The 16,595-nt window shown below is 37.1% G+C and overlaps 1 protein-coding gene across 1 annotated transcript in view; it reads left to right on the forward strand.

The window, feature by feature from the left end:
• Positions 1-16,595, forward strand: part of ATM (ATM serine/threonine kinase) — a 153,563-nt gene that overhangs the window by 2,815 nt on the left and 134,153 nt on the right. Inside the window, exons 3-6 of the mRNA XM_061144255.1 lie at positions 9,223-9,318; positions 9,401-9,513; positions 12,014-12,159; positions 15,563-15,727. Of these exons, the coding sequence (XP_061000238.1) occupies positions 9,247-9,318; positions 9,401-9,513; positions 12,014-12,159; positions 15,563-15,727 (496 nt within the window). The 5' untranslated portion in view covers positions 9,223-9,246. The remainder of the gene's footprint in view (positions 1-9,222; positions 9,319-9,400; positions 9,514-12,013; positions 12,160-15,562; positions 15,728-16,595) is intronic.

The following is a 16,595-nucleotide window of genomic DNA, read 5'->3' on the forward strand; positions in this document are numbered from 1 at the left end:
TGCATCCAACCTGGGCTGGTGGTCTGTTTCACTCTTGATAGTATACTTGTTTCAATGCTATTCTCTCAGAACACCCCACCCTCGCCTTCTCCCACAGAGTCCCAAAGTCTGTTCTGTACATCTTTGTCTCTTTTTCTGTCTTGCATATTGGGTTATCGTTACCATCGTTTTAAATTCCATATATATGCGTTAGTATACTGTATTGGTCTTTATCTTTCTGGCTTACTTCACTCTGTATAATGGGCTCCAGTTTCATCCATCTCATTAGAACTGATTCAAATGAATTCTTTTTAATGGCTGAGTAATATTCCATTGTGTATATGTGCCATAGCTTCCTTATCCATTCACCTGCTGATGGGCATCTAGGTTGCTTCCATGTCCTGGCAATTATAAACAGTGCTGCGATGAACATTGGGGTTCATGTGTCTCTTTCAGATCTAGTTTCCTCAGTGTGTATGCCCAGGAGTGGTATTGTTGGGTCATATGGCAGTTCTATTTCCAGTTTTTTAATGAATCTCCACACTGTTCTCCATAGTGTCTGTACTAGTTTGCATTCCCACCAACAGTGTAAGAGGGTTCCCTTTTCTCCACACCCTCTCCAGCATTTATTGCTTGTAGACTTTTGGATAGCAGCCATCCTGACTGGCGTGTGATGGTACCTCATTGTGGTTTTGATTTGCATTTCTCTGATAGTGAGTGATGTTGAGCATCTTTTCATGTGTTTGTTAGCTGTCTGTATGTCTTCTTTGGAGAAATGTCTGTTTAGTTCTTTGGCCCATATTTTGATTGGGTCATTTATTTTTCTGGAATTGAGCTGCAGGAATTGCTTGTATATTTTTGAGATTAATCCTTTGTTGCTTCGTTTGCTATTATTTTCTCCCAATCTGAGGGCTGTCTTTTCACCTTACTTATAGTTTCCTTTGTAGTGCAAAAGCTTTTAAGTTTCATTAGGTCCCATTTGTTTATTTTTGCTTTTATTTCCAATATTCTGGGAGGTGGGTCATAGAGGATCCTGCTGTGATTTATGTTGGAGAGTGTTTTGCCTATGTTCTCCTCCAGAAGTTTTATAGTTTCTGGTCTTACATTTAGATCTTTAATCCATTTTGAGTTTATTTTTGTGTATGGTGTTAGAAAGTGTTCTAGTTTCATTCTTTTACAAGTGATTGACCAGTTTTCCCACCACCACTTGTTAAAGAGGTTGTCTTTTTTCCATTGTATATCCTTGCCTCCTTTGTCAAAGATAAGGTGTCCATAGGTATGTGGATTTATCTCTGGGCTTTCTATTCTGTTCCATTGATTTATATTTCTGTCTTTGTGCCAGTACCATACTATCTTGATGACTGTGGCTTTGTAGTAGAGCCTGAAGTCAGGCAGGTTGATTCCTCCAGTTCCATTCTTCTTTCTCAAGGTTGCTTTGGCTATTCGAGGTTTTTTTGTGTTTCCATACAAATTGTGAAATTATTTGTTCTAGTCCTGTGAAAAATACCGTTGGCAGCTTGATAGGGATTGCATTGAATCTATAGATTGCTTTGGGTAGTATAGCCATTTTCACAACATTGAGTCTTCCAATCCATGAACACAGTATATTTCTCCATCTGTTTGTGTCCTCTGATTTCTTTCATCAGTGTTTTATAGTTTTCTATGTATAGGTCTTTTGTTTCTTTAGGTAGATATACTCCTAAGTATTTTATTCTTTTTGTTGCAATGGTGAATGGCATTGTTTCCTTAATTTCTCTTTCTGTTTCCAGAAAGAGAGAAACAGAAAGAAAAAACTGTATTCTAAGAAAACTTTTTCTCTTAACAGAGAAGACCAAATTCCAGTCTGGTACCAGCTTACTGTTAATAATAAAATTTGTTTATTTGGTTAACCTTAGAAAAATCTTTTCCATAAATCTTGAAGTAGCAGTATTCTTGCAAAGACATCAGAGTGAAACTACAGAAGACATGTTTAAAATCTGATTAAATTGCCATTGACAAAGAAACCTGGTCATTGCTGTGACATGTAACACTTTAACATGGTAGATAACTAGAATTATAACTGACATTTTACCAGGACATATCAGATTTTCATGTGTTTCACATAATGTTTAGGATATCTACAGTAGAAGCATCAACCATACAATATAACCTAAGAAGATTCATCTTTCCTCCAACAGTACTTCCCATATAATTTAACATGTCAAATGAACCCAAGTAATTTAATATCTCTTTTTGGAACATCTCAGGGGCCCTCTGAAGCATCCCAAAGTTAGCTAAAAGTCAAATCATTTGGGAAGTTTTGTCAATAAATATTAAAAGGATTTATAACAGTCAGATAGGATCATATTGGTCACTGTGAAATAATAGTTATTCACTTAGCCAAAGTAGCAAAAAGGATTTCAAAGGAACAGATAGAACAGATCAGTTAAGAGGTAAAGAAACTTAAATCTTATTATTAGAAGCAGTTCAACATCTGAAGAAAGTATGTCCTCTTAACAGAGAGAAAGGCCAAATTTAAGTTTTTGCACCAGCATTTAACTTCATTTAAAAGCAAATTTACTTAAATTTATTTTAAACTTAGTCCTAACCATGCACAAAACTTTTTTCAGGGCCCACTTTCCACAGAACTTCTTATCACTTTCTGTACCCATTACTTTGTTCTCGCATCCTGAAACAACCACCTGTAAATCAGACTTACTTCCTTTTCCCTTCATAAAATGCAGTTTCATTCCTCATACCTTCTTTATTAAAAACATACATCCTTCTTTTCTTAAGCAACCAAGAACTGACCTTTATATTAGCATTCTGTAGATTGGTGAGCATAAATATCAGTGATAATTTCTAAAAAACCTTTGCTTTCTTATAGAAAACATCTCAGAGTAGCACCAAACATATTTGTGAATAGTCCCAAATCTCTTTAGTTTCTCTGTAAAAGGAAGTTAGTGTTCAGTAATGAATATTTCACAATCTTATTTTATTTGGAAATGATCTAGGTATTCAATAAACTTCTGTCACTTAGTTTAGCACAACTGTAGAAATTCAGGTTACCAAAATCTGGAGAGACTATTTTAGACATACATTTCTAAAGTATATTTATTCCTAATGGAGTTTATCTAAAAGCTCATATCATTTGCATATTATTTTTTAGAAGTTTCTTCATTCAAGATACTTTCCTTGTTGACAAACATGTAACAGATATAAAATACAACAGTATTTAACTTATGTTAAATCTAAGCACAATGAAAACATTATGCTTAATGTTAATGACTTGACATGTCTATATTAGATTAGCAAACAAACATTAATACCAGATACTTAATATTGACTATTTCCCATTTCACGTGAACCTCAGATTCATTCAGTTAAGTTTCTATTGTATTTAGAATTGTTTGATTTGTAAGCAATTACTTTTCTTTAGGCCAATTAAATTAGAGGTCATTTACATCTTAACTTCAGTATTATCGAAAAATAAAGATACACACTGAGAAATACGTAAATCCAGAGGGACAGATAGAGACCTCATAGTTTTCCAGTTAAGATTTAAAATGTCTCTTTCATGCTTTTTTTTTTCTTGGCTTGAAGTTCTAATTTAACCAAGGCTGAGGTCTCAGGCAAAGTGGACTGTGTATCAAGGACATGGCAAGGGTTAAAATCAAGCTTTTCCCTAGGCAGGCCTTTTTAACAAGCTAGTTGTTTTTAATTGCATATGCAAAAAGAGCTGTTTTTGCAAGTCCAAGAAAAAAAAATTCATTTTAACCAGTTTTCTCCAGAGTCTAAACAATATATGGCCATCCTATGTCAAAAAGTCATCTTTCCTTTCTGTAGTGATAGTTTTATAGCTAAAATATAGACCAAATAGTGCTCAGATTGACTCTCATGTCGGGGGCAGATCAGCTGATAAAATTCTTGGATTGCCTGTCTGGGAGTAGTGGGGTCTTGTTTGATCAGAAGAATCTGAAGGAATAAGGGCATTTGCAAGGGTAGGAAAGGAAGCTTGGTCCCTCCCCACCCTGAGAGACAGGAGTAGTTAGAAGAGAATTCTCTAGAATGTTCAGGAGAGTTTTTGATCCCTCAGGCTTTTGAATATAGGAGAAAGACCTGGACCAAAGGGAACCTCAGAATCCTTTCCTAGTCTCCAACAATAGATATCAAATGTGGATAGGAAAGGTTGAGTAGGGGTCGTCTAGGAAATCTGATGGAGAAGGGGGCAGAGGGGAATGGGATAGGAAAGCAACAGAAAGACACATGCAGCGTAAGCCCCTCAAATCCAGATTCTGTCTAAGGGCCATGAAGGACTGAACATAAGGAAAGTCTGAGTCCTTTTCCTGATTTTGGCAAAAGAGATCAAGTTGAAGGATCATGCTACAATCTAGTGTGCCATTCAGAGGGCATTTTTTTTTGGTCCCCCCAGTTTGTATTGGGTCCAGGCCTTTTGCAGGGTCAAATTTTTCCAGTTCCAGAGAATGTAGCCAAGGGGTGAGTCTGAGACAGAGGCTCCCAGAACATACCAGAACCCACTGTTAGCCTACATGCCATAGAATGGGGGTACTGAGGGTCACCAGCTGACAGAAAGGCGTCCCTTTTGTTCCAGTGATCTCTCTGTGTGACTGATGGCACAAAATGACTGACCGTCCCAACAGGTGCATCGGACAGTGAGAGGTAACCCCTGAGAACTGTTCAGCTAAGGTACCATGTGACCTGGGTAGAGAAAGAGATTCTCGGGAGTGACTGGGAATTTGGCATTCACCATTTGGCATTTCCCTGAAATGTGGAGGGCACTCTTGGAATGGCTCAGAGGCAACACCTAGGCTCCTGTAAATCAATCCAGACTAAAAAGGAAAGAAGTGAAAGTGACAGGGAAGATAGGCTGAGGAATTCATCTTACGATCCTATTGGGAGGCAGTGGCCAGGGGGCGATGGGCTCTGTTTTGATTCAACCACAGTGTGCCTGACATGAAGCATGGAAGTTGTCTTGCTAGGGGGTAGATGCCCTTGTGGTGTGATTCATTCCATGGCTCCCTTATCCTCACATGGGTGTCTTCATGTGGCAGGCTCCATAGTGGCTTTTAAGTGCCTGGCCTATGCCCACACAATATTGGTTGGCCTAATCCTCAGAAAGGAGTCAAAAAGGAGAGACCTTCACCCATCCGGGTGGCAGCTACTGGGATGCCATGAGCAGTGGGGCCTTTGGAATACACCAATGGGTAACCCTGGCCAGACAACCTCAGTTGCCTCCACAGCCACTTGCCCTATTTGCAGAGATCCCTATGAGAAATGAGAGGCCAGGAGGTGGGGGAAGAGACCCCAAGTCCCCACACAGGCAACCAAAAATGTTGTGGTCTGTGCACAGGTTGGAAAAGAATTTCCAGACATGAGTAAGAATGAGAGGAGAATAAAATTAGAGTGGGAGAGGCCATTAGAACAGTGGGCTGGCTCAAGGGAGAGCCGAACACTTTTGCAGGCTTGTAGCCAATTTTTATAGCCTCAAGACAGAAAATTCCTACTGGAATGGTGGCATTAGGTGATTGGTTAGGATGCTATAGAGTGGGTATTTTACAGAAACGGGGTCAGGGTGCTGGCTGGTTTAGATACAGAGGCTCATGACAACAGTGGCTATGGGGCTTCATCAGTTCCAGAAATTTCTATCCTGTGATCTTGATACAGGGCTCCATACCTATGACCTCAGTTTAGGGCTCCACAGTAAGCATTCAAGAGTGTTGGCTGCTGTTTTTGCCAGGTATAGATAAGCAAAAAGACTATTACAATTCAGAGTGAAAATGTGATAGAAGAGTATTGTGATGGTAGAGGAGTAGATGAGGTTCTGTAGAAACTGAACCTGGGAAAATGAGTTCCATTTGTGGTGAGACCTCGGTGTTAAATTGCTCTGCAGGGTGCTAGGAGCCTTCCAGACAGAAGGGAAAGTGCATGTAAAGGCAAATAGATGAGGAAACAATGGAAATAGTGACAGACTTTATTTTCTTGGGCTCCAGAATCACTGCAAATGGTGACTGCAGCCATGAAATTAAAAGACGCTTGCTCCTTGGAAGAAAAGCTATGACCAACCTAGACAGCATATTAAAAAGCAGATACATTTTTTTTGCTGACAAAGGTCCACCTAGTCAAAGCTATGGTTTCTCCAATAGTCATGTATGGATGTGAGAGGATGGACTATAAAGAAGGCTGAGCACTGAAAAATTAATGCTTTTGAACTGTTGTGTTGGAGAAGACTCTTGAGAGTCCCTTGCACTGCAAAGAGATCCAACCAGTCCATCCTAAAGGAAATCAGTCCTGAATATTCATTGGAAGGACAGATGCTGAAGCTGAAGCTCCAATAGTTTGACCACCTGATGTGAAGAGCTGATTCATTGGAAAAGACCGTGATGCCTGGAAAGATTGAAGGCAGGAGGAGAAGGGGATGACAGAGGATGAGATGGTTGGATGGCATCACCGACTCAATGGACATGACTTTGAGCAAGCTCTGGGAGATGGTGAAGGACAGGGAAACCTGTTGGGTTGCAGTCCCTGGGGTCGCAAAGAGTCGGATACAACTGAGCAACTGATCAACAACAAGAACAACAAGGTTATGCAGCTTTTAAGTGGCAGGACCAGGATATGAACTAGTACAGTGACCACTGAGCCCACACTTTTACCATTAAGATGAGAATGGCATGCCAAAGGCAGAATTAGATCCCGGAAGATGGGATATAAACATCATTGTCAAATTATGCAAAGGGATCAACTTGGTTGAGATCAGAAAAGGACAATGGATTTGCCAATTCAGAAGCTATTACTTAAGAAATATGTATCATACCAGTTGCATGCTGGGAGTGGAAACTAAATTGTTGTGGATTAATGTATTAATTGAATTAAACTCTATCTAGTGACGCTCTTACTCTAGCTAACTACTCTAGTTCCTCCAGTCATCTTAAGTTACTCCAACATTCTTTGCCTTTTCCATCTTAGGAACCTTTGGCTAGGCTAGTCCTTTCTAAGATGTTGGTTCTCTTTACTCTTTCAGTGATTGGCACTGGTTCGTTCAGATCTTGGCTTTATTGTAAACTCCTCTGATACATTTTCCTTAGTAGTTTATAAAAAATAAATTTTATTTTTTTATTGTTGTTTTCAGTCATTAAGTCATGTTTGATTCTTTGAGGCCCCATGAACTGCAGCACGCCAGGCTTCCCTGTCCTTCACTATCTCCTGAGTTTGCTCAAACTCATGTCTGTTGAGTCTATGATGCCATCCAATTATCTTATCCTTGTTGTTCCCTTCTCCTCTTGCCCTCAGTCTTTCCCAGCATCAGGGTCTTTTTCAGTGAGTTGGATCTTCTCTTCAGGTGGCCATAAATAGTATTTGCTTCCTCTGAGGCATATGTCACAATTTGGAATTATGCATTGACTTATCAGTTTATTGTTACTCTCCCCAACTGGTTATGACTCCATGAAGGTAGGATTTGTTCTTCAAGTTTCTACCCCTAGTGTAGTGCCTTGAACACAGTAATTGCCAAATAAATATTGTTGCTTGTATCAGTGAAGGAACATTTCCTATTTATATAGATAATACTGAACTGCTTTGTTTTCTTGAGAATAATCAACCTCTGAGAGATGGATAGGGAGGAAAGCAAAGTCAACACAGCTTAAAAAAAAACTTTAGAGTCACCATTTCTTGAAAGTGTCACATGTTCAGTAAGCATGCATTTTTTTCACATTACAAATAACATATTAGGAATATAGGTGCCTGCCTTTATGGTTCTTTGGATGTTGCTAAGGTGTTTTCATTGGTTAGAATCCCAATTTTATTTTCCTTATTGACTCAAGAGGCTTAAACTAAAATTGAGCAAGAAGGGAGAGTTCTTGATAAAACTGTAAGGGAAAAATGAAAACAACAGTTCTTGTCTTCAAGAAGTATAGAGTCAAATGAAAAAGGCTATCAAGTAATCAATGGCCTATATTATACAGCACAGTAAAAGAGATTGTAAAGGTAAAAGAGGATGAGACGGTTGGATGGCATCACAGACTCGATGGACATGAGTCTGAGCAAGCTCCGGGAGTTGGTGATGATCAGGGAGGCCTGGTGTGCTACAGTCCATGGGGTCACAGAGTGTTGGACATGACCGAGAGACTGAACTGAACTGAACTGGAAGGAGGTTGTAATAGGGATAAAGGAATCAAAACAACTGTTGAATATAAATGGAGAAGACAACTAGAGCTATCTGCCAATAGAGGTAGTTTATTCTGAGTGTCTAAAGAGCGGGTAGTAATTTTGTTGGAGAAATTTCTTCCTTCGTAGGAAGACTGGAAATGGCCTCTCAGTTCCTCCCAGTTTTAAGATTCTGTGAGATTAAGCTAGGGGAGAAAAACATGCTTGATCTTGAAAGATTGAGAACTTAGGTGAAAAGATGGGGAAAGGACTCAGCCCTCCTTTTTTCCTCTTGAGATGTATGTGTAGTGTAGATATAATAGACAGACATAGGGACATTATTTTTTTTGTTTATAAACATTTCTAGTAACAATAATGAAGCTTCTTTGTAAAAAGGCTCAGAAATACTAAAACAATGCTTTTCTTGAAAGATTTTTTAAGTTTATCAAAGAAAGGTTTGATTATATCAAAAAATCTGAAAGGAAGTCTACTGCAATGGCATTAAGGCATAGTAAGCTATAGTTGACCTTTGACATTTACAAGGTTGTCACTATAGCATGTAATTTCCTTCATTTCCATGTGTAACAATAGTATAATTTTCCTCTTTTTATGTATTAAATGAGAACCGTGAATCCAGTTGAGATGTAAGTGTTTGGCAGGGCTTACTAGCTCTGAGAACCTCTTAACATATCAGTTCAAAAACACAATTTGAGCTTTTGGTTCAGCAAAATGGCAAGTCACTATAAGAAAGGGTGCTTTTGAATAGTTCAGTTAGTGTTAAATCCTTAAGTGCTCTTTTCCTTATTCTTTGCCTGACAGTCTTTTTTATTCATCTTTTATATTTTAATATAAATGTCATGTTTCTTAGAAGAGGTCTCAGAACAATAAAATAAAATAGACGTTTCTTATTTTTATCCTGCTGCACCTTGAACACATTTGCATGTTAAGTCTTTGTTTTGATATATTCTAAGAAAATCATTTAAATATGGAAATATTAAGAAAAATCATTATGCTTTGTAATATCCCTCTAGTTATACAGTTAGATCTAACTATATAATACCACAATCTGAAATAATTTTACATATATATTTATTTTTTTTACAGATATGTTTTCTGAAATTCTGAATCATGAGTCTAGCACTTAATGATCTGCTTATTTGCTGCCGTCAACTAGAACTTGATAGAGCTACAGAGCGAAAGGTAGTAAGTTACTTAAATTTAATCTTTCCTTGAAACAAATGTGTGATTGGTTACTCATTATTTTGTTCTTTTTCATTTTCAGAGAGAGATTGAGAAATTTAGGCGCCTGATTCAGGATCCTGAAACTGTTCGACATTTAGATCAGCATTCAGATTCCAAACAAGGGAAATATTTGAATTGGGATGCTGTTTTTAGGTATTCGATTCTAATTCTTTTTTCTGTCTTTATTTTTCTCTTTCATTTTTATTTCTGTTGTGATATTTTTGTGTGTATATAGGTCAGCTTATCTTTGCTCCCTGTATATCATTGTGCCTTGCATAGGAAATTGATGCTCAGTATTTATCTGAAACATAATTTTTAAAGGACGTTCATATAAAAAAGTTAAGATTTTTGAATTATATGTTCAATAAAATATCTTTGACATATCTCACTCAAGATGACAGAGAATTTCTTTCATATTACTTCATTCATAAGACTTTATTTCAAATTAGAGAGTAAAATTAAGTTATATTAAGTCCTTTATAACTTTGGCATCCTTAAATATTGCTCTAAGTAACTGCCATATATAAATATAATAAAAAATAAAAAGAAATTTTAGAAAAATTCCATATGAATGCAGGTAACAAACACAAAACTCATGCTTTGGAAAGATACAATTCATTACTTGACTGGAGTGGCAAACAGAATTGATGCTTTTATATAAAAGGTATAATTTTCAATTATGAAATCCATTCATAACTAGAAATAGGTGGTAAGACTTAGGAAAGATAAAGTATTTTAAAGTAACGTAGAATACTGATAAACTTGAAAGAACATTTTCAGTCTAGGGAAATAGGAGTGTATATTCATTCTTGAGTGTTTAGAATAGATAATCTATTTTATTTTTTAGGTCTTATTTGGCACTAGACAGACCATTGTCCTCAATGGCCTTCATTGTGGATAACATGAAAAATACATACTTCTTTTCCTGTGGTTCCTTACTTTATTTCAGATACCACAAATAATTTTTGTTGTTTTAGTCACTTATTCCTGTCTCTTTTGTGACCCCATGGACTCTAGCCCACCAGGCTCCTCTGTCCATGGGATTTCCCAGGCAGGAATACTGGAGTGGGTTGCCATTTCCTCTCCAGGGGATCTTCTTGACCCAGGTTTTGAATCCACATCTCCTGCATTGGCAGGCAGATTCTTTTCCACTGAGTCCCCAGAAAAGCCTAACAAATATAACAAATATAGTTATTATCTAAAGATGAATATTTTGCATAAGATGATCATGTAGGCCATCTGAGTACCTAACACTCCTGGCTAATCATGAATATCTTATAGGCAGACTTCATTTAAATTAAGGCTAGAAACCTTACCAACTCTTTAGGAAGGAGGTTCCTATTTTGCTGAAAGTTTTACTTTTGTCTTAGGTTCAAAGGATTTGTTAACAAAAGAAATCACTTGTTACAAATAAATAAGTTCAACTTTTAATAGATGATTATTTAACTTAATTTTAGTTCAATTCAGTCACTCAGTTGTGTCCGATTCTTTACAACCCCATGAACCGCAGCACACCAGGCCCCTCTGTCCATCACCAACTCCCAGAGTTTACCCAAACTCATGTCCGTTGAGTCTGTGATGGCATCTAATCATCTCATCCTCTATCGTCCCCTTCTCCTCCTGCCTTCCATCTTTCCCAGTATCAGAGTCTTTTCAAATGAGTCAGCTCTTCGCATGAGGTGGCCAAAGTATTGGAGTTTCAGCTTCAACATCAGACCTTCCAGTGAACACCCAGGACTGATCTTTAAGATGGACTGGTTGGATCTCCTTGCAGTTATTAAAAGAACAGGAAATAGAAATAATAGAGAAGAGTAACAGCATATACATCACCAAATTGGGCCAACCAACATTCAGACTTAAACAGTGCTGGGAAGTCCCTTGTCAACAGCAGTCGGGAGTCCCAATTGGGAAAAGGTCCTGGGCTGTACGTCCACCCCATGGGTGAGGCTTCAAATTGCTAGTTTAGGGGCTCCTGCTTATAATCCCAGGCCACAAGCTGATATCATCTTCAGTTTGCATGCGCAAATGAAACCCTGATTTAATTTTTACAATGTGGTTTCACCTTGTGAGTCATAAAACTTTGTAGACCCTGGGGGACTGGCCAGGTCCTCAGGGGCGAAAGAGATTCCAAGACCCACTCCTTTCTTATCTAAAGTGCCCCCTGGCTTGTTGTAATTGCAGGCAGGTATGAAACCGAGGCAGTGTCCAGGCAGATCAGAAGCAGGTGAAAGGCCTACTCTGTTGCTGCTGAAGCTTGGACAAGACTTCCTCCATTTTAATTTCCTTAATAGTAGGTTATGTAATACACACACACACACACACACACACACACACGTCATGTACTAAATAGCAGAAAGAGGTGAGAAAGAATTGAGAGCCCTTAATTGTTTTGCAAGCTTTTAATGATAAATGAGAAAGCAAGCAGGAAAGCAGTAGAAAATCATGGAAGTTAACAGATTAAGAGCTTTGTAGACCAGACTTTAAATTGGTGTTGAAGGCTTGGCCTTGGAAATGTAATTGTTTTGGTTAGTGTACATTGTTTAGAAGTGTGGTTTAAAAGTGCTCTTTATGATGGCATGAAGAACATTTTGAAACTATTAAAATAATGTTAGTATTTAACAAGTTTCTGGAATTCCATTTCATGTTTTTGAAGGTTTTTACAGAAATATATTCAGAAAGAAACAGAATGTCTGAGAACAGCAAGACAAAATGTATCAGCCTCAACACAAGCCACCAGGCAGAAAAAGATGCAAGAAATCAGTAGCTTGGTCAAATTCTTCATCAAATGTGCAAATAAAAGTAAGTGCTGTTACTTGGCTTAATGGGTTATTGTTTCATGAGTTTGGTCTGAATAGGGTGAGATAAAAGTTGAGTACTAACTCTGATTTCTAGTACATACAATGATTTTTATTATTATAGCTTCAAATATTTGGAGGAATTTATACAAGCATAGTGAAAAAGTGAATTTGAAAGTCACTCAGTCATGTCTGACTCTTTGCAGTCCCATGGACTATACAATATTCTGCAGGCCAGAATACTAGAGTAGATAGCCTTTTCCTTCTCCAGGAGATCTTCCCAACCCAGGGATTGAACCCAGGACTCCCTCATTGCAGGTGGATTCTTTACCAGCTGAGCCACAAGGGAAGCCTGTTATATAAGCATAGAATGATAGGATCTCAGGGTTGAAAGAATTAAAAAATATCATTTCTGGAGAAGGAAATGGCAACCCACTCCAGTATTCTTGCTTGGGAAGTCCCATGGACAGAAGAGCCTGGCCATCTACAGTCCATGACTGAGCGACTAAATAACAATTTTTTTTTTTTACTCTAAAAGATAATGTCATGGTTTTCAAAGGTGCTTTTGTAGCTTGAGGGATGGTTTGATCAGCCTTTTAAATCTGAACACTTAACTCACCTCTCAGCTCCTCCTGGATCCCCATCCTTTCGTCACATGCAGGTGTCTAGGCTGCTGGCGGCCACTGGGTCTGAAATGCGATCTCCATTGCCTCTGCTTCCGCTGGCAGACAGAATTACATCCTCCTTTTTCTCTGTATCAGCTGCAGTTTAGAAAGAAATGAGTTTCCAGAGGCTACTGTAACAGGACCTCAGTTATGGACTTGGCGTGGCAGGAATCTACTCGCTATAGCTTGGGAAAAAAAAAAATATTTCATCTACCCATTTTTCCTGAATCCCATCTATATATCCCTGGCACTTAGATGGTCTCAATGATTAAACATACCTTTTGAGACTTTCTTTTCTATCTTAGAGTAGTCCTCACAGTAGGGAAAACTTGTCTGTTTGTTACTGCTTCTATTTTCTGAGATAATACAAAAAATACTAATCTTTTTAATATGACATCCTTTGAGATATTTGAAGTTAGACATGATATTTTCTGAGTCCTCTTCTATAAGCTAAACAGACCTGCTCCCTTTAGCTCATATGGCCTACCTTTGTATCACTTTTCTAAATCTTCAGTTTAACTCTCTCTCCTAAAACGTGTGGGACTCAGTGTTATAGGCATATTCTGATTGGTATGGAGTGGAACAGGGCTTGGATAGCTTTTATTCTATACGTTAACAAATTCATTCTAAGATCAATTAGCTTTTTTGGCAGTCAGAACCCATACTCAACCAGCCCCGTGCTTATTATAAATAAAAAAAAAAAGACAAGTTCTTTTTTGCTCCTGATGAGCTGCATGGCTCTTATTTTATACTTACACGGTTAATGTTTTGAAAAGCTGATATTTTTGAACCAGAATACAGAAATTGCTTTCTGTAAGGAAATGGTTGTCATACAATGCTAAAAAGCTAGAAGCAGAAATATTTGTTTAGGAACTTGGACTCAAACTGTTTACTCTTCACAAATAAGAAATTGACTTTGTGATGTCAAGTTTAGTTTAAGAATCAGAAAAGCCGATTATGGGTAAACATTATTAAGTAGAAGGTTATAGAATTGTTAGTAAATGATACTTCAGAATGGTAGGATGAAAGTTGAGTCTAAAGACAATGGCTTTAGCAAAAATTTAGTTTTCTATGTCCTCTGAGATGCCATTTCATGTGGATAGCTCCAAGTCCTGAGAAGAGACTCCAGCACAGACAAAAGAAAACCACACTGAAATGTTTTTGAACCTGCTTTTTCTCTGTATCTATTAAACTTTATATTCTTGGCTACTACTGCTGGGCTCTTAATAGATCTTAATCTGGTCTTACAGAGTTTATGATTGAATGAAAGATACTTGTAGCTCATTCATAGCCCATCAGAAAAGTATGCAGCTTAGAATTTTGCTTTAAAGTGAAAAAAACCCTTCTATTGCAAAATTAACAATGGGGATCACATTTTAAAGTGTATTTTTTTTTAATTGCTTCTCGGCCTTTTGGCTAAGATTAAGTGTAAAGTGTATTTTTATTTAAGGCTTTTTTTTCTTTTGAGTTTTTGTTAAACTCAGAACAAGACCAGGCTGCTACTATCATGTTATCTCACTTCTTAAATTTGTTTTTCAAATGGTTTGAGGGTTGATGGGAATTTAACACATGTCTAAATTTTGCCAGACTTGCTTAACATCTAAGATTTGATGAAAGAAACAGATGAGAAAAAAAGAGGTAGCTGGAAAGGAACCAGTAAGCAAATATTGTTCAACTATGACAGAAGTTATAGTTAAGAAAATGTTACAAAGACTATAAGAGAGAAATGCACAGGGTGTTACAGCAGAGGATATTATGATTGTGCATTTCATCATTAGCCAGATTTCTAAAATTATAATACAAGTCATTAGTAAAAATAATATTTTAGCCAAAAGGCCAAGGAGCAGTGATTTTTTTAGTTGTACCAGTGTATTTTTATTTACCATACTTATATACTGAATACAACTAGTCTTATCATAAAAAAACCCTAAACTAGTATATATTCAGATGTACATAATGACTTGTTCATAGCTTACAACAAAAAATATATATGCAATTTTAAGGTTGTTAATAGTGAAATATGAAAAATTTCAGCTGTGACACCAGCATGATTTACTGTAACAAAAATAACTAAGTAATTTTTAAATGTATTTTGTTACCTTTAAGAATATATCCATTATATATATATATGTATATTATATAAAATGTATATATGTGTATATATATACAAAACTTTCAGGACCTCTAATAAACAAAACTAAAAATTATAGCCTTATATATTTGTATGCAATAAATGCTATTATAAGACTTTAAAGTAATTTTGCTTTTCAAAGTAAATAGTACTCTCCTTAATGTCTTATTCTAATAAATTCAGATTTTTATTAAAAACACCAAGAAACTTTGAATCATTTTAGGTCTAATGTCAGAAATTGTGAATTATTAAGGATAGAGTGAATGATTGTTTTTGTTATATAATCCTACAGATTTGGCAGACTAGCAGATTGGTAAAGGGACCAGATAGAAATGTTTTTGAGTTTTGCAGGCTATGTCGTCTCTGTCTCAACTGCTCAACTTTGCCATTTTAGCATGAAAGTAGCCATAAACAATATGTAAGTTAATAGATACGTCTGTGGTCTGATAAAACTTTGTTTTAAAAAACAGATGGTTGGCTGAATTTTGCCCCAAGGGCCATAATTTTCTAATCACTCTTTTATGAGAAGGAGGTTCATACAATTGCTGTTCCAAGCGTCCTTAACATATTTTTCTTGAGGTTTATGTTTCTACTTGTTTATTTTTAAATAGGAGCACCCAAGCTGAAATGTCAGGAACTGTTGAATTATATCATGGATACAGTGAAAGATTCATCCCATGGTGCTATTTATGGATCTGATTGTAGCAATATATTGCTGAAGGACATTCTTTCGGTGAGGAAATACTGGTGTGAAATATCTCAGCAACAGTGGCTTGGTATGTTTTAAAGTTTGTTGTTTGTGACTTTTTTCCTTGTGAAATGAAATTTCACCAAAAGAACGTTGAGAGACTATATATATCTCCCAAATGACCTCACAGTTTAACAGTACCTTGGTAAAATTAAATGGTTATAGATTTTAACAGTTTTTATATATTATGTACTTCCTAAATTGTTGTCACTAATAATGTATTTGGTGCCTGCTATCAGAACTTAAATTGTAGAATTGAAAGATGCCATACCTTTCCTCAAAGACTTGGCAGTCCAATGACAGAAAAAAACAAAGTAAACCAAAAGTTAGAAGGAAGTGAGTTCACAAATCAGTGACACCTAAACTCAACAATGATTAGAGTAGAAAGAAGAAAACCAAGAGAGAGAGGCGTCATAAAAGGGAAAGCAAGAGAGTTTCACGTTGGAAGAGGTGTGGCATTTCAAGTGTTGTAGAGGTAGTAAGACACAGAAGTATCAATTGGATTAGGCAGTTAGCAGGTCACTGGTAAGGTGCTGTGCGGTGTTTAGTCACTCAGTTGTGTCTGACTCTTTGCAATCGCATGGACTGTAGCCCACCAGGCTCCTCTGTCCATTGGGATTCTTCAGACAAGAATACTGGAGTGGGTTTCCATGCCCTCCTTCAGGGGATCTTCCCAACTGAGGGATTGAACCCAGGTCTCCTGCATTGCAGGTGGATTCTTTACCGAAAAATACTATGATAGAATATATAGGACTCAGTGACTTAGAAGGTAAGTAGAGTGGGATGGATGCCAGCGAGGTATTGTTGACAGTTTCTAGGTGAGAAGTACTATGTGACCACAAAGGAAATTTGGTCAGAGACTGAAATATTTGAGTTTATTGATTTCAGAGGTAGAG

The sequence above is a fragment of the Dama dama genome, chromosome 1 (assembly GCF_033118175.1).
Source record: "Dama dama isolate Ldn47 chromosome 1, ASM3311817v1, whole genome shotgun sequence".
NCBI classification, from domain to species: domain Eukaryota; kingdom Metazoa; phylum Chordata; class Mammalia; order Artiodactyla; family Cervidae; genus Dama; species Dama dama.